Source organism: Hippoglossus stenolepis, chromosome 13 (genome assembly GCF_022539355.2).
Source record: "Hippoglossus stenolepis isolate QCI-W04-F060 chromosome 13, HSTE1.2, whole genome shotgun sequence".
NCBI classification, from domain to species: domain Eukaryota; kingdom Metazoa; phylum Chordata; class Actinopteri; order Pleuronectiformes; family Pleuronectidae; genus Hippoglossus; species Hippoglossus stenolepis.
Window position 1 is genome coordinate 11,445,070 of NC_061495.1, and position 25,862 is coordinate 11,470,931.

The 25,862-nt window shown below is 42.0% G+C and overlaps 1 protein-coding gene across 1 annotated transcript; it reads left to right on the forward strand.

Annotated features, from left to right (window-relative positions):
- The first annotated feature begins 544 nt into the window (after nucleotides 1-544).
- On the forward strand, nucleotides 545-25,382 carry kcnj3a (potassium inwardly rectifying channel subfamily J member 3a). Its single transcript, XM_035175303.2, has 3 exons — nucleotides 545-2,196; nucleotides 3,406-3,622; nucleotides 22,160-25,382. The coding sequence occupies exons 1-3, from the start codon at nucleotides 1,519-1,521 to the stop codon at nucleotides 22,753-22,755; spliced, it is 1,491 nt and encodes a 496-aa protein (XP_035031194.1). The 5' UTR covers nucleotides 545-1,518; the 3' UTR covers nucleotides 22,756-25,382.
- Nucleotides 25,383-25,862: the final 480 nt, after the last annotated feature.

The window sequence follows — 25,862 nt, forward strand, 5'->3', positions numbered from 1 at the left end:
GTGTTTGAGAGGCACCATGTGGGTAACTATGGTGTGGGTGTATTCCATGTGGCATTGATATGATAAGTGAATTCAGGGTAGTGCAACCTGATTGCAGCTCCCCCTGAGATCTCATACAGTTTGCTGTGAGTGTCAGCAGCTTTCCGTGCAACGCTTGTTTTCTCCGTTAAGGATGTCGTGCACAGAGTGGGGCCGGTGCAGTCACCCATGGGATGACATTTAGGGGTTATCATGTGGCTGTTAGCACAGGTGACCCTGAGGATCAGGAAGCAAAATAAAGTGGTTACTAGAAATATATACATATTTACTCAGCATTGTGAGGATATACTTTATGGCAGTGTATGTGCAACACAGAAATATGTACTGTTTTAATCATATCTGGGGTGTTTTAGTGTATTAATCATTTTGGATGCAGTGAATTATTATAAATAGCTGTGTTTGTAGCCATCATGACATCTTGGCTGCAGTTTCACACGGCCTATGTGATCACTTGGAGAGAAAAAAAACTGTCAAACCAGGCGAACTCTCTCTCTCTCCTCCTCCTCCTCCTCGTCGTCCTCCTCCTCCTACTCCTCCAAATTGTCTGTCTTTGTGGAACCACTAGGCAACAGTGAGTGCATTACTGGAAACGTGGAAATGCGCAGGAGCCGCACAGAGGAACCGAAGGCACAGAAGCATCATCCGATCGAGCCCAAAGAAACATTTGGTGGATCTCTGCACCGCCGAACCATGACAACCCTGTCGACATTGTCCTAGAAGCAAAAGGGGGGAAGGTGCCCAAGAAGGAGCCCCGACAATCGGCGTCGATGCGCGCAGCCCAAAATGACGACGGTGGGACAGTGATCTTCCTCCTCCAGCTGCTCGTCATCTTTTGCGGCCACACGCTCGGATGCAACTCGCCTCCTATGTGTACACACCACACAGGCAGGATTGGAAACCGACTGCTCTCCAACACGGTCGCAAGTGCGCGCGGAGACGTTTCATCCTGGCAGCCGTTCCCCGCGAATAATTACGCAGAGATTTTGGCGTTTGACGGGGCACTGAGGGATTTCGAAGTTTCGCATGAAAACTTGCCGCGTGCGCGTGTACACTTTCTGAACGGGTCCACGCAGCCACAGCTCTTCCACAGGGCGATGAGTAATCCGCGTCGCAGCCACTGATAAACCTGTAAAAAACCTGGACGGCGACGCGGGCGCGTTTTGGATAGGCTGCCTCCTCTCCTGTGCGTCGCTTATATGGATTCATATGGCTCCTGTGCTCGGTGTTTGAAAACTACTCGCACGTTGTTGACGTTCCATGGCTGTGGACAGCAGCAGCAGTAGTGCGCGGCGAAAGAGGACGATGCAAGACTAACTGGGGGCGAACACAGCGCACTTTTATCGCCTTCTCTCTCTTTTTGCGCACAAGGAGGCATTGCGCACAGGCTGCAGCAACTACAGCCCCGGACTTTTTTTCTTTTTCTTTTCTCATTTCACTGACTCCTTTGTTATTTCCTTTCCTTTCTGCTGTCATCGTAGTATGTCTGCACTTCGAAAGAAATTTGGGGACGATTATCAGGTAGTGACCACCTCATCTAGCGGGTCTGGATTCAACCAGCATCCCCCGGAGAAGAAGAGGAAGAGGCAGCGGTTCGTGGATAAGAATGGGCGATGTAACGTCCAGCATGGGAACCTGGGTGGCGAGACCAGCAGATACCTCTCAGACTTATTCACGACACTGGTAGACTTGAAATGGCGCTGGAACCTGTTTATCTTCATCCTCACCTACACGGTCGCGTGGCTCTTCATGGCCTTCATGTGGTGGTGCATCGCCTACATCCGAGGGGACCTCAACAGGGCGCACAACGACAAGTACACCCCATGCGTGGCCAACGTGTACAACTTTCCCTCAGCCTTCCTCTTCTTCATAGAGACCGAGGCCACCATAGGCTACGGTTACAGATACATCACGGACAAGTGCCCCGAGGGGATCATTCTCTTTCTGTTCCAGTCGATCCTCGGGTCGATCGTCGATGCCTTTCTGATCGGCTGCATGTTCATCAAGATGTCTCAGCCCAAGAAAAGGGCCGAGACGCTGATGTTCAGTGAACATGCGGTGATCTCCATGCGGGATGGGAAACTAACTCTCATGTTCAGGGTCGGGAACCTGCGTAACAGCCATATGGTCTCTGCACAGATCCGCTGCAAACTGCTGAAAGTAAGTGGTGCTACTTTGATAATGCATTCTGACATTTAATTGTTCCTTCCAATGGTTTGTTTATGGCCCACTTCATGAAAAAAAAAAGAAACAGGAAGGCCTACACACTGGCATTTAAGCCTACACCATCCGTGCACAAAGATATGAGGTACACAGTGGATGTGAGATAATCCAAAAGCCAGTTTGTAGCACAGACTTCAGCTTTTTCTTAAACCTTGCAAATTACTCATGGCCTCACCAAAATGTCCCACATGTCACATTTTGTTTATATTTTTATTTCTGTGTGGCTGCTGTCGATCATTTAGGAGACTGTCTCTGGATTTCTCTGCTGTCCTGGCTTCACAGAAGTCTGTAATAAACCTATAACAACATTCTACAATGCAAATGCACGTCCTCCAGTTGTAACATATAGGAATCTAGTAGTAGTATATTCAGGAGTTATACAAGTGAACATAGGCGACTGGCCTTGCTTGTGTTTCTTGAAGAAATACATGCAAATCCAGTTCCAGGGGTTCTCAAAGTGGGGGTACAGGGCAGCCCATAGGGTACTTGAGGGGTACAGGGGGTCCCTGGCAAAAAGAGGAATCGTTCATTTTCACTATAATTTCATCCATAGGCAACACACTGACAGAATATATGACTATTTTGGTCCTGGATATTCATACACTTCCTGTAATAACACATCTAAAAGCAAAAACCTTCATAAAAGGGGGAGTGTGGTCTATAGTTTGTGTGAGTTACGGTGCCTTGAAGTGCCAAAGTCCGAGAACCACTGGCCTTTCTTGTACAATCCCATGACCTGGATGACTGAGCATCCTGACAGATACAGTGCTAGTATAGGAGATTACATGTGGGCTCCCATTCATTTTTAATAAGGTAAGTATAAACTCAGTAAGACAGACTGCAACCACACCCATCTTAGTGAATTTCGTCTCTTCATATAGACTAATAAACTGAGTATCTAGACATTTGAACCGACTGACTTGTCCCACTTGTTCGAAACTAACCCATTTTTGGACTCAGTGGTACATCACGTCACAAGCTGAGAGGGATATTCTTCCAGCTTTAAAAATAACGCAGGAAAAACGCAGTCAGTGTTGTTTCTGACGGCACACAGGCCTGTGTGAAGCTATAGATGGTTACGTGTGTCTTCCCCCTTCCTTCCCCCCTCCACCAAACATCTCTGTCTCTCTCTGTACGCTTCCTTAGTCTCGCCAGACGCCCGAAGGCGAGTTTCTTCCGCTGGATCAGTTGGAGTTGGACGTGGGTTTCAGCACAGGGGCCGACCAGCTCTTTCTCGTCTCACCGCTCACGATCTGCCATGTGATCGACCCCAAAAGCCCCTTCTACGACCTCTCCCAGAGATCCATGCAAACGGATCAGTTTGAAATTGTGGTGATACTAGAAGGGATAGTAGAGACGACAGGTGAGTGCCCAATAATGATGTGCGTCTTCACAGGCCTGCTCCTGGTGAAAACAAGAGTCTGTTTTCCTGCATGATGTGGGTGCAGGTGTCGTGAATACAGGAGCTGAAGATGTTGCTTGGTCCTTGGACGTGTTTGTCCTGTATTTCTAAACCCTCATGAATAATGGTGAGGGATTTCAGAGGTGTTAATGGACTTACTATTGACCTCATGATTGCTTTTCATTGATTTTTATTTCTGTGGCAGCCATACACAGTTGTTAATAATAACAGTGCTTAGCCTTCATAAACCATAGATTATTGGGTTTTTTTTTTAGCAGGTTTTAAGTGCAGTAATTTTAATCTATGCATTAAAAGACTTCATGGGAATGAGGGAGTAGAGCCACTGAACACTTTGAGACTCTGTCAGGTCCGTGTCAGGCAACGTGCATTTTCTTCTTTTCTCATTCGAGACAAATTCCATTCCTCCTCGTCTGTGCCCCGGACGGCACTCGTACCTCACAGTGGCTCTTCTCAGAGGGGATAATAATTTGCTTTCTTAGGTCCCTCGGGAATTAGGGAATTCCATTTCAACACAAGATGAGTAACGCCCCGAGAAAAATCCTCCACCGAGGTCATTTCAAATTCAGCCATTTATTTGACACGGCTGATATTGTAGTGCGGGGAAAGCTCCCTCACTGGTGTAGAGCGAACAGAGGAGCAGTTGTAATATGTTGGTTCAGAGGAAGCAGCATATGGAGATGTGACAGGGAGGCTTGCAGGCTGACACTGCAGACGGCAATTAGCAAAGATATTCTGCTCCTTATAGTATGGAGAGACATACTTTTTTCGCAGTTTTTTTTTAAAGTCTCTGAGATGTAACTGACATATGATCCGTCGATTCCAGACACGCCGGATTTAAGTCAGGTCATTTAGATGTGACTAAAAGAGGGCAAAGCTTTATAATAAATCCTAATGTACGACAGTATCTACATTGGACTTAGTGGCGTCAGATATGCCCAGTGTTTGAAACATCTGGTTTCTCTCAGTGACAACTTCTGTATTTTGATTATTGACTATATCAGTTTATAACCACTTAACATGTGTGGTTTAAAAATACATTTGACATTGTTTTCTTTTACGAGAGTAATTGTAATACTAATACACTTGTCTTTGTTGTTAAGTATGAATATCTTAGATTATTATCCTTGATGAATTGGTAGATATTTATAGTCGTCAGTATGTGTCGTCATATCGTCCTCATTTATAAGAGTCACCATCTCAGTCTTAATTAAACTGATTTGGCCTCAGTCTGTGGGACCGTGTTATGCTCACGTTTGTGCTGCGCAGCCGTTCCTGCATTAAGGAGCGGATGTGCTCGTGTGAAGTTGGTGGAAAGGCTGATGTAGAAACAATCTATGGTTAAAAATTGATGTACAGTGAAAGTCTAAATCCTCAGATGCCTTCATTTCTGGCCAATGTAACTCTGTTTCCATGGCAACCTCTCCTTGAGTATTCAGGATTGCAGCACTGCACCTAAACTTAGCTTTTTTTTATTATTATTATTATTATTCCTATGGTATAGGAATCACAACCCAATTTTTCAGCAATAAAGCGGGCAAACATGCGTCGTCGAACATGAGATGAATTTGCTCTGCCGATTAAATCTCCTGGCGCTGAGGAGGATCTCTTCTGAAATATGAAAAGCCCACAGAGGTGTAACGGTACCGCGGAGCACTCGCTAGAACAGGTGATACAGCAGAGGAAGAAAAAGATAAAATATTTATGAGGCTCAGTGTTTACTAGCGAAGAAGCTGCCCAGCTCCCCAGGTCTGTCTTTTTTTCTTTTTGTTACGTGGTAAAACCAGTGTCCGCAACACAACTTAAAACACTCCTCCCTGCAGATTATGCCTCACAATCTGCGCCTCTCTCATCTTCCTGCTAAATAACAACAGACACAACAGTATACCCGTTTTGGTATTGTGACCATTTGCTCCCCTGACAGGACACAAAAATAATCTGGGCTGATTTTCGACGTAACCTCGGACAACCTCTACATTTTCGAGGCGAGAGCTAGTCCTCGCTCCTGTTTGAACAGGAGCCCAATCAGTTTTTTGATCACCACCTCAGTATGGTGCACCTTTCAAATGAGACCGGGAGGATGTCTCGCAGCAGCATATTTTCTTCTGGAGCGATGCCAGTTGTGGCTTTGTGGTGTTGAGTTGGTTTTCGAACGCGGCCGCAGGGAGTTGTTACGCTGCGGAGGCTGAGGATGCCTTTAAGGCCACATTGCAGTTAATGCACTGTACATGTGATCTCACTGCATTGCCCGAAAGGAAAAAAAGAGTCTTTCTGTAAGGAAGGAAAAAAACAGCAGAAACAAGAAGCTCATAGTAACAAGTTTTGGATGCGTTAACAGCAGTAACACGGACCATTTCTGACACGATTACAATCAATACAAACAACACAGACCACATCACTTCACAGCAAATAGCTTTACAGTGAGGTCAGTGTGTGTGTGTGTGTGTGAGCGCTCCATCCCCATCCCCCTGTCACTTGGTTGATGTGAATCTGCTCACAACAACAACACCAAGCCTGAATCAATCTCGTGCACTGCGTGACAGGTGCTTGGGTAACAAAAGAGAAAATAATTCAGCATAAGTGAAAAATGCGTCATTACTGCAGCCCAGCTGATGTTGACTGTGTGTATGCAGTTTTAATTCCAATAAATACCAATACCTTCTAATATATTCAGAGGTTTTTCATTGTAGGGTTCAGCAAAAACATTTTTTGGACAATGAGCTTCTTAATTCTCACAGACTCTGCAGTGCAGCAGCGTCTGCTCAGCTGTGATACTGTACGCTTGAATCTGCTCGACAAAGTCATCACAGTTATTATGAAAACTATATTATCTCTTTGAGCTATGGTTAGTCATGTCAGGTCAGGGCAACAAGGTTCCTGGTTCGAATCCCGGGTTGGCCGGAGATCTCCTTTGTGGAGTTTGCATGTTCTTCTCATGTCTGCGTCAGTTGCCTCCTTGTACTCCGGCTTCTAAAGACATGCAGATTGGGTTTATGTTAACTGGAGACTCTAAATATAAAGTAGAGGTGTGAATGTGACTGTGAGTCTCTGCGAGTTTGTCTCAGTATGTTGGCCCTGTGATACGGTTTATCCAGGGTGTATCCCGCTTCTCTTGCAATGTCAGCTGGGATCGTCCCCTGCGACCCCCATAGCGGTATAGATAATCGCTGGATGGAGGGATTATTACATATCATATGCATTTTAGGCTTTGAAAACTGTGTGAGGGATGTAGTTTATTCTTGACAACTTAATTATTGTTTAGTGTGCAGTTTATATTATTGATGAATACTTTAATATAAACAAACAATTTCATAAAAATTACCCATCACCATTTCTCAGAGCCTAAGACAATGTCTTCAAATAACTTTTTATTCTGACAGTTCAAAAGCCGAAGATAATCAGTGGTGTAAAACAGAGAGAAGCAGTAAATCATCCCAATCGAAGACGAGGAATTAATGAATGTTTGGCATTTTTGCTTAAAAATAACAGACACACTATTGTATATGTCATATATTGAGGAAATTATTACATTTGCCAAGTTGCTCACTCACAATATATTTCATTTCATTCCTCTGCAGTGTCTGCTCTGGTCATAGAAACTAAACCCTGATAAGAGTTCATCATGGTTACGTACAGGCACTCACAACACTCAGTCGTCTTGTCTGATGAGGCTCCGGTTTGAGCTTTAGTTGCCTGATGCACCTTGACTCCTTCCCCTTATCTTCCACAAAACCATGCATGTTTATTATTTGTAGCCATGGTGACCAAGGTCTAGTACGCCTTCGAACGTTAGCTATTTCAGGAGACGCCTCTGTGAGTCATATCGGAGGGTATACAGACAAATGACCTACATGGTCGTTAAGGTTGGTGGACTTGTTAGTTTTATACACCTCATAGGTGGTCAGGGTGGGGGGTGAGTGAACAAAGCATCTTAGCTCCTGACCCAAGGTGTCACATTCTGAGTCCCATCTGTTTGTCAGGTTTCAGCGACAAAAGTACCTTGGTCAAAATGAGAAAAGATTGTTAGTTTTAGTTTAATGTTAATAAACTTGTGATGTCTCGAGTCACTGCAGACTTTCAAAACATTTATCTTTCCTTGAAGTGGACGATGCAATTGTGCACTTGTGACGTCATTTGGATCAAGAGTCTACACTGAAAAAAGAAAATAGTTTGCTAACTTACAAAATGTCTTGTTAAGACAGAAATGAATCAAGTTTGTTCAATTTAAAGTTAAAAACTTTGATCAGTGGTGGAGCTGTGCTCCATCCAACCCCTGACCAATCATGAGTCAGTCTCAGCTGTCAATCATAATGTTATTCAATGTGTTCTTTGACTTTTTAGTATAGTCCCATCTGCTAACATGGAGGAGGCAGGGCTTATTACCTATACTGCAGCCAGCCACCAGGGGAGAGCGAGCTGTTTTCACTTTTGGTAGCTGTTATGTTGTAGCTCCACCGGGCTTCAACTGAAAAGAGCTGTGTGTGTGTGTGTGTGCGCGCGCGCAGGGCCTTTCATTTATTTCACAACTCCACTGATGTCAAATTATACTAGATATTAAGAACACAGTGTTTATGTGTTGAAATAATACAAAATAATATGAAAACAAATTGTACTTTAATGACATCTTGATGCCACTGCAGGGACATTTCCTCTGTTCCACGACAGAGCCGACGATGACCTGACTTTGACTCCCCGAGTTGAATCTGCATGGAGTCTTAAAATACATCAGGAGTTGAGATAAGTGTCCCATTAACACCAGTAATGCTGTTCAGCACTACAAAGGCTTAAATCCCAGGCCAGAGGCAATCTGTTCATTTGTGGCGCTGATTCTTGAGAACCCGAAATAAACTGTAGCTGCCAGTGACAATCGTTTATGTTCCTCCAACCATGAAACTAATCAGTGTGTTTTGCACAACTAAATTAATTTTATGATTTTCCCTGTTTAAATTGCACAGGACGTAGTACACCGCAACACTCCTGTTTAAACGCTGTAGCTCACATATGCTGAAGACGTGCATCTGTGCAGTTTTCAGATTGGAGACGTGAAAAGCAACAAAGGTAAACAAGCTGCTGATTTATTTCACCGAGAACTCGTTGTCATTATGGGACAGAAAGACGAGCTGTCAGCACATTAGTCAAGCCTGAAATTTAGTATAATGTCTTAGTTCTAACACGGTGGCAAAACACACTGATCTCCACCAGCTCTGCAAAGTGTTTTTAAATTCACTCATCAGCTGTGAAGAGCAGTGATTCATGAGCGCAAACTGTATCATCAGCATAAACCTTTTTCCCTCTCAGATTGACGTGACTTTAATGCAAATGAGTGCGATCATTAAACTCGCCCTGAAACTCCGAAAACAACGCAAATGTGTCTGTCACATTTAAAACTGCTGGCAAAGTTACCCAGGTTTTTATTAAAATTCATAGGCATAAAGTTTACTCCGAGATAAACTATGTAAACTATCTTAGTATTTATTTAGATGCTTGTATTTGTTTGCTCAGTGAGATTCACTTAGATTTTATTTCATTTCTGTGTGGTGACACTTCAAATTTGACCTCCCGGAAAACACACTCTACATTATCTCCATATTTGTATATATCATCTATTGAATGTGTGTTTTACATGAAACGCTGTGTCTCATCTCATCGCTTGATTTGAATTATGAGGCAAATTATTGCAAAAATATCAACAAACGCTGCTTCCTCATATTTGATAAAGTTGTGCATTGATCTTGATTGTTTTCAAAGATTTCGGCCGGCCCCCCCTCGTTATTCCTATCGCTGCAGGGCTTTCCTATGATTCACTGTTACAGAATGAAAAAAAATTGATATCTGCTCGTTTTGAAACGAGTGTGGGTGGTTAGGGGTTGGTTGCATATAGACTTGATTAACCGGTAATGTTTATTCATATGTTTCGATCTGCATGAATGCAGTGTGTTACTGGTGAGAATAGCTTTGTATAATGAAGTACCTACAGTATATGCTCATTATTTCTACCTGTGCATGGAACTGTCTTGAACTGTGTTTGGACCTGAATCAATAACAAAGAATATTGTGATCTGAATCATGCACATAGATGGATTTAGGATCAGATATATTCATTCTGAATAAAAAGGCACTAAATAGACTATTGCTTCTCATTTAAGGTCAATAAGAGTAATAACCAGACCTGGGCAGTGGGAAAATGATTTTGTTATACAATACACTCAGCATAGCTCCAATTAAGTCATTGTTGTGCAACAAATACACACGTATCATATGTTTAGAAAATGAAAATTGGAGTAATAATTGCTTTGATTCAGACTATGTTTAGTAATAAAGCCAGCCAGCATAATTAATTGGAAACATCTATTGCCAGTGATTAGCCGAGCAGCCGATGTCATGGCTTGATCTGTGTTTTGTCATCCGCAGCAGTAATTGAAATAAAAATGGAGAGCTTTCTGTGGTGCTGCAGGCCTGATAGTTTTAATCATACGAGTGAGAGGCTGTAGCCCCGGAGGTCTGGGGTCGCCTGAAGTCGGGAGCTCCGGAGCTCAGGTAAACACTGACACAGGCGAACCCCGGGTATGAGCCTGCTGTTACAGGCCGTTCCGTCCTCTGCGGGAAATGACCATAATTCATTCGGAGTCATTACACCGAAAGCGAGCGCTCTCTTCCGAGTGTCGTGTTCCCCGCCAAAGTCCCCGTGGGTCAAAGGTTTAAAGTGGGTTCAGCGGTGAAGTTAGTGCCGCAGATCAGGTGAGAGCGGAGTTTCCAATTAAATCTAATATGCTCAGGGTGAGGGCTCCGGAGAGAAGTGTCTTCCCCTGCTGAGCTCCACCTGTGCAGCAGAGGTGATGGAGAGGAGCCACGTGTTGGATACCGTACAGCTCCCAGCTGTTTAAATGGATTTCAGGCTTTGGGTTCATTTGTCTTTATTAACGATACATTTTTACAGCTACCTGCTTTGAATATGATATTCAAAGCAGGTAGCTACATAATATACCTAGCAGTAGGTATATAATGTGCATGGAAAGGTGTAGTGATACATAGAGCCTGGACCTGAATATGATAAAGCAATAATGCACATTTTCTGGTCATCTTTATTTAAACAGGATGGACAGTGGGTTATATTATTTATTATGTTAATCTGAAAATTTCTGTAGTATGAACGAGTACTTTTTATCTGATTTGAGGTAGTTATACTTTTTACTGCAAGTCCAATTCAGTTGAGTAGCTTTAGTTACTAGTCACTTTCCAGATTAATATAGTAAATGGACTGTATTTGTACAGCACTTTCACCATTTACCCATTCACACACACACACACACACACACACACACACACACACACACACACACACACACACACACACACACACACATTCTTACTGCCACACTCACCCTCATTAATATTTTACATATAAAACCATACTATGATTTATTATAGGACATAATGAATTGTTACTGAAGAAATCAACCCAAACAAAATAAATAAACAAGTTAATGGCTCAGTGTGTAAGATTTAGGTGAAAGGGATCAGTTCGCAGCAATTGAATATAAAATAATCCTACTGATGTTTTTTCTCTTGTGTAATCATCTAAATTGTGCAAATTGTTGTTTTCTTTACCCTATTTTACTTCACAAAAAATTAATTGCAAAAAGAAGAATGAATTATAATAAAAGATATTCAATTCAGTTCAATTTCAAAGGCCAAATCATAACATAATAAGGTCAAGACCTTAACATTTATAGAGAGACACAACAGTTCCCACAATGAGCAAGCACTTTGGCGACTGTGGGAGAAAAAAAATCCCTCATTAACTAGAAGTGACATCCAATCCTCAATGGCAGTTAGGCACTCTACTAGGACATGTTGTCTGGCTTAAAAGACAAGTAGATTTGGGTGTCATCGGCAAAGGAATGATTTGAAATACCATTAAAATTGCTGGTGATGTTTCCTGACGGGAGCATGTACAGCGAAAATAGGATTGGACCAAGAATAGAACCTTGTGGCACCCCGCACATCAGTGGAGCCAAGGATGAGATGTTATTTCCAATGGAAACTAATATTTCTCTATCTGCGAGATAAGACTTGAACCATCTAAGGGCAATTCCGGATATGCCGAGGCACTGTTAGTCTATTGATGAGAATGTTTTGGTCAATGGTGTCAAATAAGGTCAAGGAGCAGCAATACGGAGCAATCTCCAGCATCGGCAGACATCGATAAATCATTTGTAATTTTGAGATGAGCAGTTTCAGTATTGAGTCATTTGCGTTTGAGTTATTGGCCACCGGTATCACTTAAAAATAATTCTAATTAAAAAAAATACCCTAAAATGAGCCCTTTATATTTAAATACTCAATATTTACCTCTCTACGGAGGCTGCCATATTGAGTAGTCCAAACTGGAAAATCTAAACTCCTTTCGAGTCTTTATAACTGAAGGATACCACAGGTTCTCTTTCATGTTTCATGTCACTAAATTCTACACACTGAAACTTTAAAATAGGTTAAACTTTACTCTGTTCTAAGGAGCTTTTTATGATGTTACTTCTGTATCTTTTCTTCAAAGACTTTTATTATTATTATTAGTTTTTAGCGATACCAGTGGCCATTGAATGAACTGCAGTCAGCATCCTATTGCTCATTCTGGCCTGTGCTTGCACCTCATAAGTCAGTGCGAGCGAGCACACTGGGCATAAAAGAAACTCAACATGAATGACATCATGTTGATAAATTTAATAATAGCAATTATTTATTAATAGTAATTATTATGCACACTTATTATAGTTTGATTATTAACTATATTTAAGACTATAGACCAGCGGTGTCCAATTAAAAATTCCAAGAGGTCCAATTAGTGGAAACATCCTCAATCAGTCGTCTTCCTCCCGCTGCTGTTCTCTACTGAGTACTGGATTGTAGCAGACTGTATTCTACCTACACTGTGCACAGGGTGACAATATAATAAATATTTATTACTATAGAAATAATACAGCTTTCAAGTCATTCCAAGAATCAGTCTAGTTTATAAGCTGCACATGCATTTGTTGCAACACTGTTGGAATCGTATACTATATCTGTATATGAGCAGCGACTGCACAATGACTCATTACGCTCTGCTGAAAGGCAGCCTGAATCTTATCAAAGAACACTGAAGTCAGCAAGACTAGTTTTACATAAGCAAACAAGGATATTCCAGGACGGCATTGTGAGATTTACCTCCTATGTCTTCTGTACATACAATAATTGCACTGGGGGTGAACTCCACATAATGGGCAGTGCAGTGAACCAGCTATGACATCCCGGATTCATTATCCCTTTTTAGATGAACTGTGCGAGCTTCCCAAGGGGGGAGAACGGTAATTGTGTCTTGAGGGATTTGTCAAGTCCCTGTTGGATGGCAATAAATCACTGGTAGACGAGGTGTGGTGTCAGACCTGGGATGAAGTTGCTCCGTGACGAAAGCAAGCAGAGAATGCATTCGCCAACAATGCGCCGCAATCTCCTTGTCATGCCGCGAAGAGTTAGACATAATTGACTATGTCTCCGTTGTTATTGTCTCAGAAGACGTGCACGCCGTGAAGTTGTGACACTTTCTCTGATGATTATAGCAACACAAACAGGAGACCTCAACATTAACCCTCGTCTACTCGAAGGATGGAGGAAAATGCTAAATGGCCATAATTGAGATGATATTGTCGCTCCGCTCGTTTGAGGTTATGAGGACGGTTGTTGTGCAGTTGCAGTGTTGGTCAGTGGCAGGATTGATTGGTGGAGATGCGACCGTCCCTGAAGTGCAGGTGAATCAATCGTGCCGTCTAAGCGAGGAGCCGTGCGGACATGTTGTTCTTGAAGCTTGTCTTCGAGCCGGACCCTCCTCTGGGATGTCTCTTTCTATTTTTGTCACTCAGACATGCTTGAGTTTACTGGGATAATCTGCTCTCTAACTCAAGTGACAAACTCGGGGAAAAACCAAACAATGGAGTCTTGATCTGAACAGCGAGTCTCTCCTTGTTAAGATCTCTTAAGGCCCAGAAATCGCACCCCCCACCCCGTCTTCCAGCTGTAACTTCTAAACTAAGTAGCCTTAATAGCTGAAATCAATATGAGAGTAAATGGCTTTCACTCATTGTCTGAAAATGGTTTTCTGATCATTTCTGCACTTAATAATTCAAATCATTCATAGCCTCAGGTGGTGTGAGCATATCCCCAGTGTGATTTTCCCTATTCGACCATTAGTGATTGTCTGGCCTAAAGGAAATCCATCGATTGCTGTTTTGCTCAACTGGTTCCCTTTGCAGCAATAATCAGCACGGCCTTCACTTGGTAATGTGCGCTCTCCTGGCTGTGTTAATGGCCTGCAGCCATATGTTCCCGCAGCCTGCCTGACACCCCACCTTGAGTGGAGATGTTTGGCAGCCCCTGCTCCAATTCCCTTCCCTTTCCCTCTCCAGCAGCCTCCACACACTCAAGCAATCTCCTCAGTATCCAGGCTCTCCCCTCCCCCACCCAGTGCACTTCCCCTGCCTGCTCCCCTCCACCGGCTTCCCACTTGTTCTCATCACTCAGTCGGTGCTGTGCGGCTGGATTAAAACCTCAGAGCTGCAAACATCCAGAAGCCACCTTCACTAATGGATCACACACCAAAACGTTATTTAACCGAGGGGACTTATTTCAATCTTCGAGAAGTCAAACTGTGAAAAACAGGTCACTGGATGCTTCTGGATTTCTTCTCTACATTTATACCACTTGATGGTGGTCACCATAGAAACAAAATAATCAGACAGGACTCATGGCCACAATAACAGTGTCTGTATCAAAATGGGATTTTTAAAAACCTATTATAGGTACAAATTCCTCTATCCTTCGTAACATTTCATTGAAAAGAAAAAAGAAGTCAGTTGTGAAAAGCCAAACTACTCAGAAATATATTACTGTGACTCGAGAATTGAACTTTCCTCTCTTCAGGAAGACACATACACTGAATATAAAGATGTACGACATGACAGCTCCCTAAAAGTGAAGCCAAAAATCGATCCCTTGTGGCTGCCTGCAGTATATGTCACAACCCCTGCCTCCACCGTGTTAGTGGATGCGGGACGTGGACTAAAAAGTCACTTAAATCAAATTTTCTTAAAGATGGTTTCTGTTATTTTAGAAGTACACTCCAACCTGAAGAGTCTTTTTCAACACGCCTGCTGGGCCAGTGGGACTGCTGCAGGCAATGTGGACCCCCCACCCTTTATATGGAGTATAAGATACACTGCACAGTCTCATCACATAACCTGGTTTGTGGGATAAGCAAAGTGTCCATCTGCTGCTGAGCTAGCTCCGAGCCCAGGACGTCGCTACAAGGCTAGTTCCTGTAATGCGCTTGTTTAGCTTGACAAGTAGTTGCATCACACTGCATCCTTTTTGCCAGCCAGTGGAACGTTTTGCCTGACCAACCAACCCATTCAGCTTGGGCCACACCTTCTCCCCCAATTGTCAAGCATAGCTAACGATCACACCACTTTCACTGACAAAATGGCTCCGGACACGGCAAACAATATTACATGCTGCGGCTCCATCCTCTGATCCCTACTATAGGCCGCCAACTCTGGCTCCAAAGGACATCATTGGTCCAAGATGGCAGCATCCGTATCCGGGATATTTTGGCTTCATTTCTTGATGGTTTAAGGAAGTGGCGATGTCGTCCATCTTTATTTACAGTCGATGGTTTGGATGCAAAGCTCAGCATCTCCATATTCTCCTCCTCTTGTCTTTACATGAGTTACCTTATTCAGCACAGGAGCTGCATATGTTGCAACAAAGATCCCTGGAATTCAAATGAAAAACAGGTAAGTGTTAAATAAATTGTTTTTCCTCACAATCCAGCGGTGCAGCAGATACATTTTTGTGGACAGCCTTGGCAACAGCGATCGTCCAACAATGGGATGAGTATTGGGCGGTGTTGTGTGGTGGCGCTCCGTGTCTGCAGCGTCCAGATTCTCATGCTTGTTTTCGCTCGCATTTTTTCTCATACATAACACTGGAGCTGCTTCCACATCCGTGATAGACTGTCAGGGGACTTTGCTGCCAGCACTGCACTGGTGAGTGAGTTTGCGTGTGTGTGTGTGTGACTGTTTGAGTGACTGAATGAAAAGGAAAGCCAGAGAGAGAGAGAGGGAGAGAGACAGAGGGATGGGAAGGTTATTTGTGATTTTGTCATTAAATGTGAGGTTGTGAGGAACTCTTCTTACGCCCACCTGACTTTTTTTCAGCGCCTTGCATTGTGCAAGAAGTCATATGAACCTTAATTTTCACATGGCTGTCAATTTCCAGTGTCATCTGCCTGGCGCCTGTGGGTTGTCGGATCAAAGAAAAGCAGTGATGTGTTTGATTTTAAAATCTAGAATAAGCCTCTGCCTGGGTGATTTGACCGAGGTGCAATAAATAGATCTGTGCTCTCGGGTCGGCCCCTTGACTTTCCTCTGTCCTCGTTGTGTCAAGTGCAGCTCTGTGGCTGAGGCCCCAAACGGATATGATCCTCCGGCTTCTACAACCTGGATAAGCTTCTTTCAGATGACTGGGACTGTGAATACCACTTAGGTTTTCTTTGTTTTTTTTCAGCTGCTATCAAGAAACACTGGCAGCCTGCCTCTGAGTTTACAGTGCTTTTCTATTCCAGCCACCAAAGAACCCATTTTATCTTGGCTGTCACTCTGCTGACTGCGGCTGCTTCACTTTGTGAGACCAGAGGAGCAGCTAGCTCTCTGTCACAGGGAAAAGTGCATTTACTTAGAGTTCCAAGCTGAGATGGCTTTTGTGCATCTAAATCTCAAAGTTTATTCTTGACACACAACTTCCTGCCTTTTTCCCAGTGCCTAATGGAATCAGTTGGGAGTCGGTGAAACACTGTTCAGTGCAGGGAGAGCACCTGTTATATAGTCACTTAGTTTGGATTATTTTTAGTGGTGTGGTTTTTGCTATGATGGCTGAAAAAACCTCAACCCAAATCCACAGAACCCTGACATTTTTTTTTTCCCTCTGGTTTTCTATGCTCATCCTCCTCCTCTGAAATTCACCTTTAATGAAATGCATTTTCACATCCCCTCGGAATGTGTGGATTCAGCAGAGGATTACTCTAATGCCGTTCCTGTTGTCACATGTTATAGATATTACGAGCTCTAAACCGCCTGGCGAACTTCAGCGATGAAGGACTTCAGGATTTCACCCTTTTGTATGATTAAGATATAAATTAGCTAGTCAGGAAATATATATCCCTCAGCTTATATACTGTCGACATAGTTTTATGAAAATTAGATGGAAATGGCACGAAACAGCTCTTGCAAAGTTGATACTTTATTTTATTCATGTTTTAAGTCATTGCTCGTAGTTTTTTTTCGTTTTTTTCTGTGTCTTAATTTTCAGATGATGTGTTTTAGGGCGGCACGGTGGTACAGTGTTTAGCCTCACAGTGTTTGCCTCACAGCAAGAAGGTTCCCTGTTCAAATCCCTGCTTGGAGTTTGCATGTTCTCTCTGTCTGTGTGTGATTCTCCAGTACTCCACACTACTTCTACTTCCTCCCACTGTCCAAACATATGCAGATTGGGGTTAGGGTAACTGGAGACTTTAAATCGTCCATTGGTGTAATCTTGTCTTGGATAATAGATGATGGATGGATGGATGATGAGTTTGAGTCCCCGTTAGGTTTAGTTTTGTTGATGTACCATTATTAGAGTTGGTTCCAAACCCCGGCTCCTCCAGTCTGCATGCTTTTAAAGTGTCCTTGGGCAAGACACTGAACCCTTAAATGCCTCTGATGCCAGAATTCAGTCAGACTCTGTGAATAATGTGGGATATGGGATATAACCTGTCCTGTAAGGTGCTTTGATTGGTCATTAGATGAGAAAGGCACCATATGAACACAGTGCACCTTATACGGTTGATATGATGAACATATTTGCAAAGAGGCACCTAGACATATCACTAGCAGACATAGATTCAGAATTCTTTCTAAGTTGTGTTTCTGTCTCCATGGCTAAACCCTAACCTGGAGCTGGGGCAGTCGTTTACCCATAAATAATCTGTACTAATACGATAAGTAACACACAGCAGTGCATTTACCTGCCCACGACACATATGTAGTCCTGCCAAATCAACCAGAACGCTGTTGATTCCCCCAACATTGATTCTGTAACAGTGGCGTAGCTAAATCTGTCACTGTATGGCACTTTATTGTGAACGGCCGCTCTGCTATGGATTTGAAATGTATCAGTATTGGCTCACACTGAGTCACAGAGGGGAACAGATAACCATTTACTGAAATTAGAAATGTAATGGATCCACAGAGTTACACATTTCTCTCCTAATGAGCTGAATGAAGAATTGTCTCTCCACCAATCGTAGTGATGTTTCTCCGTCATGGTTTCTTCTGCTTCCTTCTCTTCTACGGTGGTTTAACTGTATTATTAATATTGTTCATTTTGTTAATATTGTCTATTTTCTATTGTTAATGAATTAAAGAATGAATAAATCTGCTCATGTGTTGATTAGCTTTTATTATTTTTCATCATTGAGGCTTCTGAGGCTTCAGAAGATGGGACCTTATGCTACTTGAAAAGTTGCCATTTGATTAACATCAGAACTTCTCAGTCACAAAAATGGAAAACACCCTGTTAAATGTCGACATTTTCCATATCTCATGTGATGTGTTTTCCTGTTATAGTGGAAGGTTTTTATATACATAGCTCCGTAGGGCATCCTCATGGTATGGTTGGTAAAGATCTACACTATGTGTCGTTACAAAGTTTCTGGTACAAACCTGCAATGTTTGTGTCAAATGGGCAAAAATACCAGAAAAGTTTTTATTTTCAGGGTGTTTTCATATTTAAGAAATTATCTTTTATTTAAATATATAGTCAGGTGGACCTATGGAACCCAGAATATAGTTTAAAAAACTGTCCAAAAAGAATCTGACTCTGTGACTGAGCTTGTCTCGTTTCGCTCTGTGACATATGTGAACTGTTGTTACAGACACCTCTTACAGCATCTTACACCCCTCGTCAGAGGTGTTTCTGTCACAGCTGGGATGTCGCACAGTTGCATGTTCCCAGCAGAGAGGACTAAGTCGGTGTATGTGCTTCGACACGGCACAACACGTGTGCTATAGACACCGCAGACAAATCACAGTAATATACAGTGAGAGTGATGGATGACAGAGGAAGAGGCAGCTGCTCTGTGCTTTATTAACGATGACATTTCTAATAAGGGCTCTGGCCTTCACTGATGAGAAGCCACTAAAATGTATGATTTAGCCGCTGCACCAAAACAAAGGCTCTTTCAGATGAGGTTTTGTGTGGATGGATGATTTGACCCTGAATGAAAAATCCTTTCACAGCAGCCTGGATTATGCTTTTTTCCTTTTTTTTGTCTGCTTCTGTGATATAAGAAAGAGACTTTTGTTTTGTGTTGTCACTGTTACTTTTGCCCGAACTCAGCAGTGAAAGGTTTATGGCTGTTGCATGCGCACATTCCTACAGTTTTGTTTCCATAGAAACAGAGTCCTCGGCAGGCGTGTATTTTAGAGTTACATAAGGATTTACCAGTATGAAATACACGCGGATATGAGTATTCTCATTTGACTGGATTTCTATTCTAAGTATTAATACACGGCAACTGCAGAACATATCAAATACGGGTTTTATTTTTTATGCTGGTGCTATTTCTGGATGTTCGACTGTACGAGTCATTGTCGAACATATTCCTCTGCACAATGTGTCAGATTCCATCTCAAAATGAACTGTGGTTTGACACACTTCATTAGCATTGCCGAGTGTGTTATACCGTGTGCCATATGAATGTGGGTGTTGCATAACAGCTGGTCTTGAGCAACACAATTGGATGTATATGAGGCAGCCCAGGTCTATAATTATGGAACTGCTCAGGCATCAACCTTTGAATAATGTTTAGAAATTAACTGGATGTTAATGGCCATGATTAAGTCTAGTGCCGTTGTTAGGTTTTGAAGAAAGCTACCGTTTATTAGATCATCTACATCCGAGAGTGGTCCTTTTTGGGGAGGGGGATGAGGAGGGATTCAGCCCCCAGGCCTGCAGGGTTCACAGGACAGAGGTCTTACAGTAACTCCTACACCATCTGCACGAACAGTAGAGCACTATTCTTAGCTGGTAGATGAGGCTGTTTAGCTGTTTCCTGTGGCAGCGTCACCTGAGGTGCAATTTCACTTCACTTGTTTAAAAGTGTTTTCTCATCATGCATCTTGCTATCGATGTTTTAGTCCTGATTATATCCAGTGTGGATGTCCAATAGCTGCTAGAAAACATAAAAAACTGAGCGTTTCATACATCACAGCTCTTAGAATCCCTACATATAAGCCTGTTGAGGATAACATGGCGACAGTGTTTTGCCCGAAGGCAGCTGACACGCTCACAATAACATAAGATTTCCATTCACACTTAACTCTCGATCGCTTTGGCCCTAAAGTTCTCATTAGTTTAGCCCGCTTTATCCACTGCTGCACACTTCCATGTGCCCAAAGGCTCCGGGACTCTGACTCAATAGTGCAGAAGTAATACTTTGAATACCCCAAACGCACTTGATGTTCAGTCTCTCGCACATCTGCGCTTGTGTACAGCGTCGTTATCAGTGGATTCTTTTATGACCTTGGGAATCGGGCACAAACCACAGATGCCCCCATAGTTTTCCACGATCCTCGCAATCGGCGGCGACGTCTAGTTGTGAACGAGCACTTTGGACCCAACCGACGCTGCCAGAACAATATTAAGCTGGTAATTAAAACACGTGATAATAACCAACTGCAGTCGCTGATTTCCTAATGGATTTTAACAAGCCTGAACATGAGCACCCCCAGCCATTCCTCGCTGCTAAAAGAATGGCTGTTTGGACTGATATAACCAATTTAGTTGGGGGGTGGGGGTGTTCTAGAATGTAAAAGTAATTATAGATTTTCTATGCTCACTTTCTGTATGAAATTAAAGGGGTTTTTTTTCAGCAGAATGTTAAATATGCTAAGATGGATAGGGCTTTGCTGTAAGCAGTGCAGTGTGATATAATGCACAGGCAGATATGATGGTGCTGAGTAATCATTTGTACGCTTCCAATAACTTTGAATGTAAAAAAAAAGGTTGATCATTAATGCAAACCTCATGATTCTTCTAATTACATTCATTTGTTTCTGAGGATACGAGGGGGAGTTTTTAAGCAGGGGTTTAATTCAGAGTCCCCTGTGAAGGATGATTTATTATAAAGGGTATCACAATCTACTATCTGATGCCAGATTTGCAGAGCACATGAACAAACCCAGAACATGCTAAAGAAGAATTTTTCTTTTAACTTGCAAATCTTCAAATGACAGAATTTAGGGCTTTTAAGTTGTCACATTCATTTTGTCTTTTCTCAAGACGAGCAATGTTATGAAGCTGGTACTTTATGTAACCGTATGTGTTTTGGATGAAATCTAATCAGTTTTATTGGGTAAGAAATCTCCTCACATAGAAATTAATGTTTGTGTAATTTAGACTTCAGACTTTTGCCTGCAGAAGTTTCTTGTCTGGGTTTGTCTCTCTGGAGATTGATTATCTTAATCTTTTATCTTTTGTAGCTACTAGTCAAGATTAAACTGTGGAGTGAGCTGTTAAGTAACATAAGAGCTGATGTGAAGAAGACCTGTGTTTTAACTAAATAAAATAAGTGTTTTTCTTAATGTAGACTTACATTTTTCCTTAAAAAATACATTAAATTCTATGGGTTGTTGTCTATATTATTTATGTGTCAACTTTAACCTATTTTTGAATGAAAAAAGAAACTTCACCAGCTTAAGTAAAGAAAAATCCAATGAATTTATTTATTTTTTCAAATTAAAGTGATCATTTGTTTTAATGTAACTTGTTAATCTCAATCTGAACAAATTTAATTATTTGGTTTCTCACCAATACATTTTTGAAGTTGGTTCATTGGTAATTTAAAATGTTCCTTTTTTAGTGTAATGTGGAGCCACAGGTAAACACTGCACTGACAGTTTGGCATTAGTAGTCAATTTAGAATGTGCTGGGCCTTTATAATTTAATAATTACCCATTTCTATTATATAAATAAACAAAACATAAAGCAAATACTCAGCTATACTTTTAATTATTTTTCAAGTTAGGCTGAAAATTGCTCATCATGTTTGAAAAGTGAAAATCAATTAAGCTTTTTATTTAGGCAGCTGGCTCCCTAATACATTAAGCGCTTATTAAATGTGTTTGCAGTATTGTTTGCTTTGTGATGCAGGAATCCCGGCGAATATTGTTGATTCTAATGGAGCAGTGCCAAGCATATAATGAAATCAGGGTTCTGCTGTTAAATACCAGAGTCATGAAGTGTTTCGTCTTAAATCATTAGACTCTGCTGTGTTGGGCTGTGACACATAATTTGTCATAATTTGTGAAGCCTCAGAGTTAATTGTGTGTTTTATTTCTTCCCTGACAGGGATGACCTGCCAAGCGAGGACGTCTTACACCGAGGACGAGGTCCTGTGGGGACACCGCTTCTTCCCAGTCATCTCCTTGGAGGAAGGCTTCTTCAAGGTGGACTACTCTCAGTTCCACGCCACATTCGAGGTGCCCACCACTCCGTACAGCGTGAAGGAGCAGGAGGAGGCTTTGCTCCTCTCCTCGCCCCTCATGGCTCCATCCCTGTGCAACAGCGGGGAGAAGAACAGCTCCCTGGACTGCCTGGAGACGCTGGAGGACAATGACAGCACCACCAAGCTGCCCACCAAGCTCCAGAAGATCACGGGACGGGAAGGCCTGCCCAAGAAGCTTCTGAGGATGAGCTCCACCACCTCAGAGATGACTTACAGCTTCGGAGACCTGCCCATGAAGCTGCAGCGAATCAGCTCTGTTCCCGGCGTCTCTGATGATAAGCATGGCGGTAAGGCCTCCAAGATGTGCACAGAGCCCATGAGCAAGTCAGTGGCGGACTTACCTCCCAAGCTGCAGCGACTGGCTGGGGGAGGTGGGGGCAGGATGGACGGACACCTACCGCCCAAACTCAGAAAGATGAATTCAGATCGCTTTACATAAAGCAGGCGACATATTTAACTTCTGCCATCCACCTTTATTCCCCCCTACCTGAAGTCCTTGTACTATTCCTAATTTATTAACGAACAATATTCTTATATTAAAAGAAATGTAGAATTTGTGCACAAATACCTTATATAAAGTAGGGTGATGGAATTGAGCACATTTGTCCCTGGGTGTAAGTGTACATGCTATGATGAAAGGTCTCTGACTCTTTTTTTTTTAGGACGATGTACAATTAGCACAATCTGGCATGTAAGAAACAGCGCATGTAGAACCGAATCTCAATAACTTCTGGCATGTCATTTATTGATATATTACTTTACATGAACGATTTCATTGGTAAATTGACTGACGGTGAGAAATTGCACAAAGCCATATGATTTACTACGTGGGAAACTTCTCATCACACGCTTCTGATTTTGTGGTGGTCGAAAGGCACATAACGTTTGTTTTCAGTTGATTGCTTTTGTTGTTTAAACGTAAAGTTGTGGCAATGTTATGTTGATTGCATGCTCCTCTTATTGACTTAGCTATACAAAGGTAATAGACAAAGATGTTTAGCCTTAACTATATTACCTTGTTTCCATTTTCATGTTTGTTCACAGCTGTATTTTTTGGTATTTCATATATAGAATATTTTACCATGTGCGATTTTATGATTTTATTAGTTGATCAAATTCCGAATATGTTGCCAGATGATGTGTTTTACGTTGGCAAAGGCATTATCTGCATCATGTGACCTGTCTGAACTGGGCACAATGCGAGACATCTTCACTTGCTTATTAAAGTAACACTTAAGTTGAAAGAGTCCATATTTGTACTTGATAAGCACAAAGCAATCATTCTATACTACCCGCTGATATTAGAAAGCATTTATGGGCATTTTTGTTATGAATTAACTGCTTCGGGGCTACAGTTCAGTACTGTGCAGTCACTTGCACTACAAAGTCAGTGTAGTAATCTGCAGTAGGCCTGTGTAGTCATATCAGACACGCCATTAGAATTTCAACTTAGGTGTTACTAGATTTAGAGGTGGGCCTGTAACGGTCGACATCCTCTCTCCTCTGTGATGAAAGCAATAATATTATAATGACTATAATCTTGATATAGCCACAGGGTCAACCACAGCCCGATATCCATCCTGTTTACTGAATCCATGCCATAAAATCTGGTTTTCTCTAAATGCATAAAATACATTGTATGATACCCAATCTCTTCAGGAATAAAGATCTAACTAACTGTTAAGCATCTCGCTACTTTGACCAGATGCAATGCATGCGTATCCAGTTCTAATCAAATAAATTGTTTTAAATAAGCCTATATAACAGGGGGGTGGTCAAAATGAAGGAAGAGCTACAACACTCTTACCTCACTGTAAAGAGCCTGTGCAGCTGCATCTACCACCATATAAGTCTAATCATTACCCAAGGCAAAGCACATTCAAATCATTTTCACCTTAAAGGAATAGGGCCACTCTGGGAAATATGATTATTTGCCTTCTTGCCAAGAGTTAGATTAAAAGGTTGATACCACTCTCACATTTGTACAGTTACTATGAAGCTAAAGAGCCAGCAGCCAGTTAGATTAGAGCATAAAGACGGGAAACATGAGAAATAACTAACCTGGCTCTGTTCATGCTATATTTCATTTCTTTAATCCGTCTGTTCTGTCAGTTTTAAAGGCCAAAGTGTAACAACAACACACTTTTATAAATGGCAAATTGTTGTTATAACACATTTTTATTAACAAGTAAACAAACAAGATGTAGCATGCTAAATAGTAAAAGGTAGATTCCGTTACCGTTGATCGGAAACAGGCCAGACGTTTCCTGTACTTCAAGTCTGTATGCTAAGCTAAGCTCACAGGGTGTTAGCCGTAGCCACATACTGTATAGAGCCTGGCCATAGACTGTATATAAAGATGGACGACAAGTCTACACTTGTACCCACTATCCAGAACTGAAGCCAAAAGATCCTGGATAAGAACACCACCATCTTGTGCATTTGGAGCCAGAGTCTGTGCTGTAGTGATCGGGGGATGGAGCAGCGGTTGCAAGGTTCCAATCGATGCACACACTCGTTTTCACAGCATCAAACAAATAATGAAAACCAAACTTACCGGGAAAATTAGCACTTGAACAAACATCAGTGTGATAAGAACTACCTAACATTACAAAAACCATCTCCAACCAATTTTGTATGACTTTTTAGTTTGGTCCATGTCCCATCCATTGTCATGGAGGAGGTAGGATTTATAACATGTACTGTAGCCACCCACCAGGTGGTGATCAATATGCTTTGGCTTCACTTTTGGGATCAGTCATGACTCCATCTTTGTACACATCCTGTGAGCTTGACCAATATAGATTTTTGCACTTGAAAAAAGTGATACAGGTACAGAGAGGCAACTTCAGAGCTTTACTCCTTAATGAAGCTTCTAAATAAAGCAACTAACCTTGTTACAGTGAAATGTTTGTAACAGTGTTAACATGAAGGGAGATTTTCATGTGTAGAAAGGATGGAGGAAGTGCTGCATGATATAGCTTCTCTTGACTGAGACCGATATGAGCATATACTGTATGTATATATATTTATATAACTTGAATAAATAAAAATAATTTAAACCAACACCATTATGTCTGTGGAAGGCTCATATCAGCCAATTTTTATTGGCCAACCGAGAAATCAGTTGGGCTCCATGCATAAATATGCACAGACATGAGAGTGGTATTAATGTTCTCATATAATTCCTGGCAAGAAACAATAAATTCTCAAACTATTCGTTTAATGCCAAAATCTATAAGATCCTCTCTTATAGCAACCTTATGCCTGTACCTAATGTAAGCCTTTCAAAAGCACAGACAAAGCCCTGGTAATCATGCGAAGCCGGGGCGATCACTCCTTATTTCTACATCGTCAGATACTGAACATGTGCTGTAGAAGATATCTCGACCAAAACCCTGTCAAAAATCTCAGGAGCACAGATGTAGATGATTGTATCTTTTCGAGTCTGTCTGCAGTTCTTTTCCCAAAAACACAAAAGATACAGCACTCACCACGGCTCGCTCGTGCTATTTTTGTACAGTTATCTTGCCTTATTGACAACAC

Bases quoted from the DNA above. Each gene is read 5' to 3' on its own strand.
- kcnj3a (XM_035175303.2), top strand. From the start codon at position 1,519: ATGTCTGCACTTCGAAAGAAATTTGGGGACGATTATCAGGTAGTGACC. The intron at 2,197-3,405 runs GTAAGTGGTGCT...ACGCTTCCTTAG, and splicing joins TCCGCTGCAAACTGCTGAAA to TCTCGCCAGACGCCCGAAGG. The intron at 3,623-22,159 runs GTGAGTGCCCAA...CTTCCCTGACAG, and splicing joins AGGGATAGTAGAGACGACAG to GGATGACCTGCCAAGCGAGG.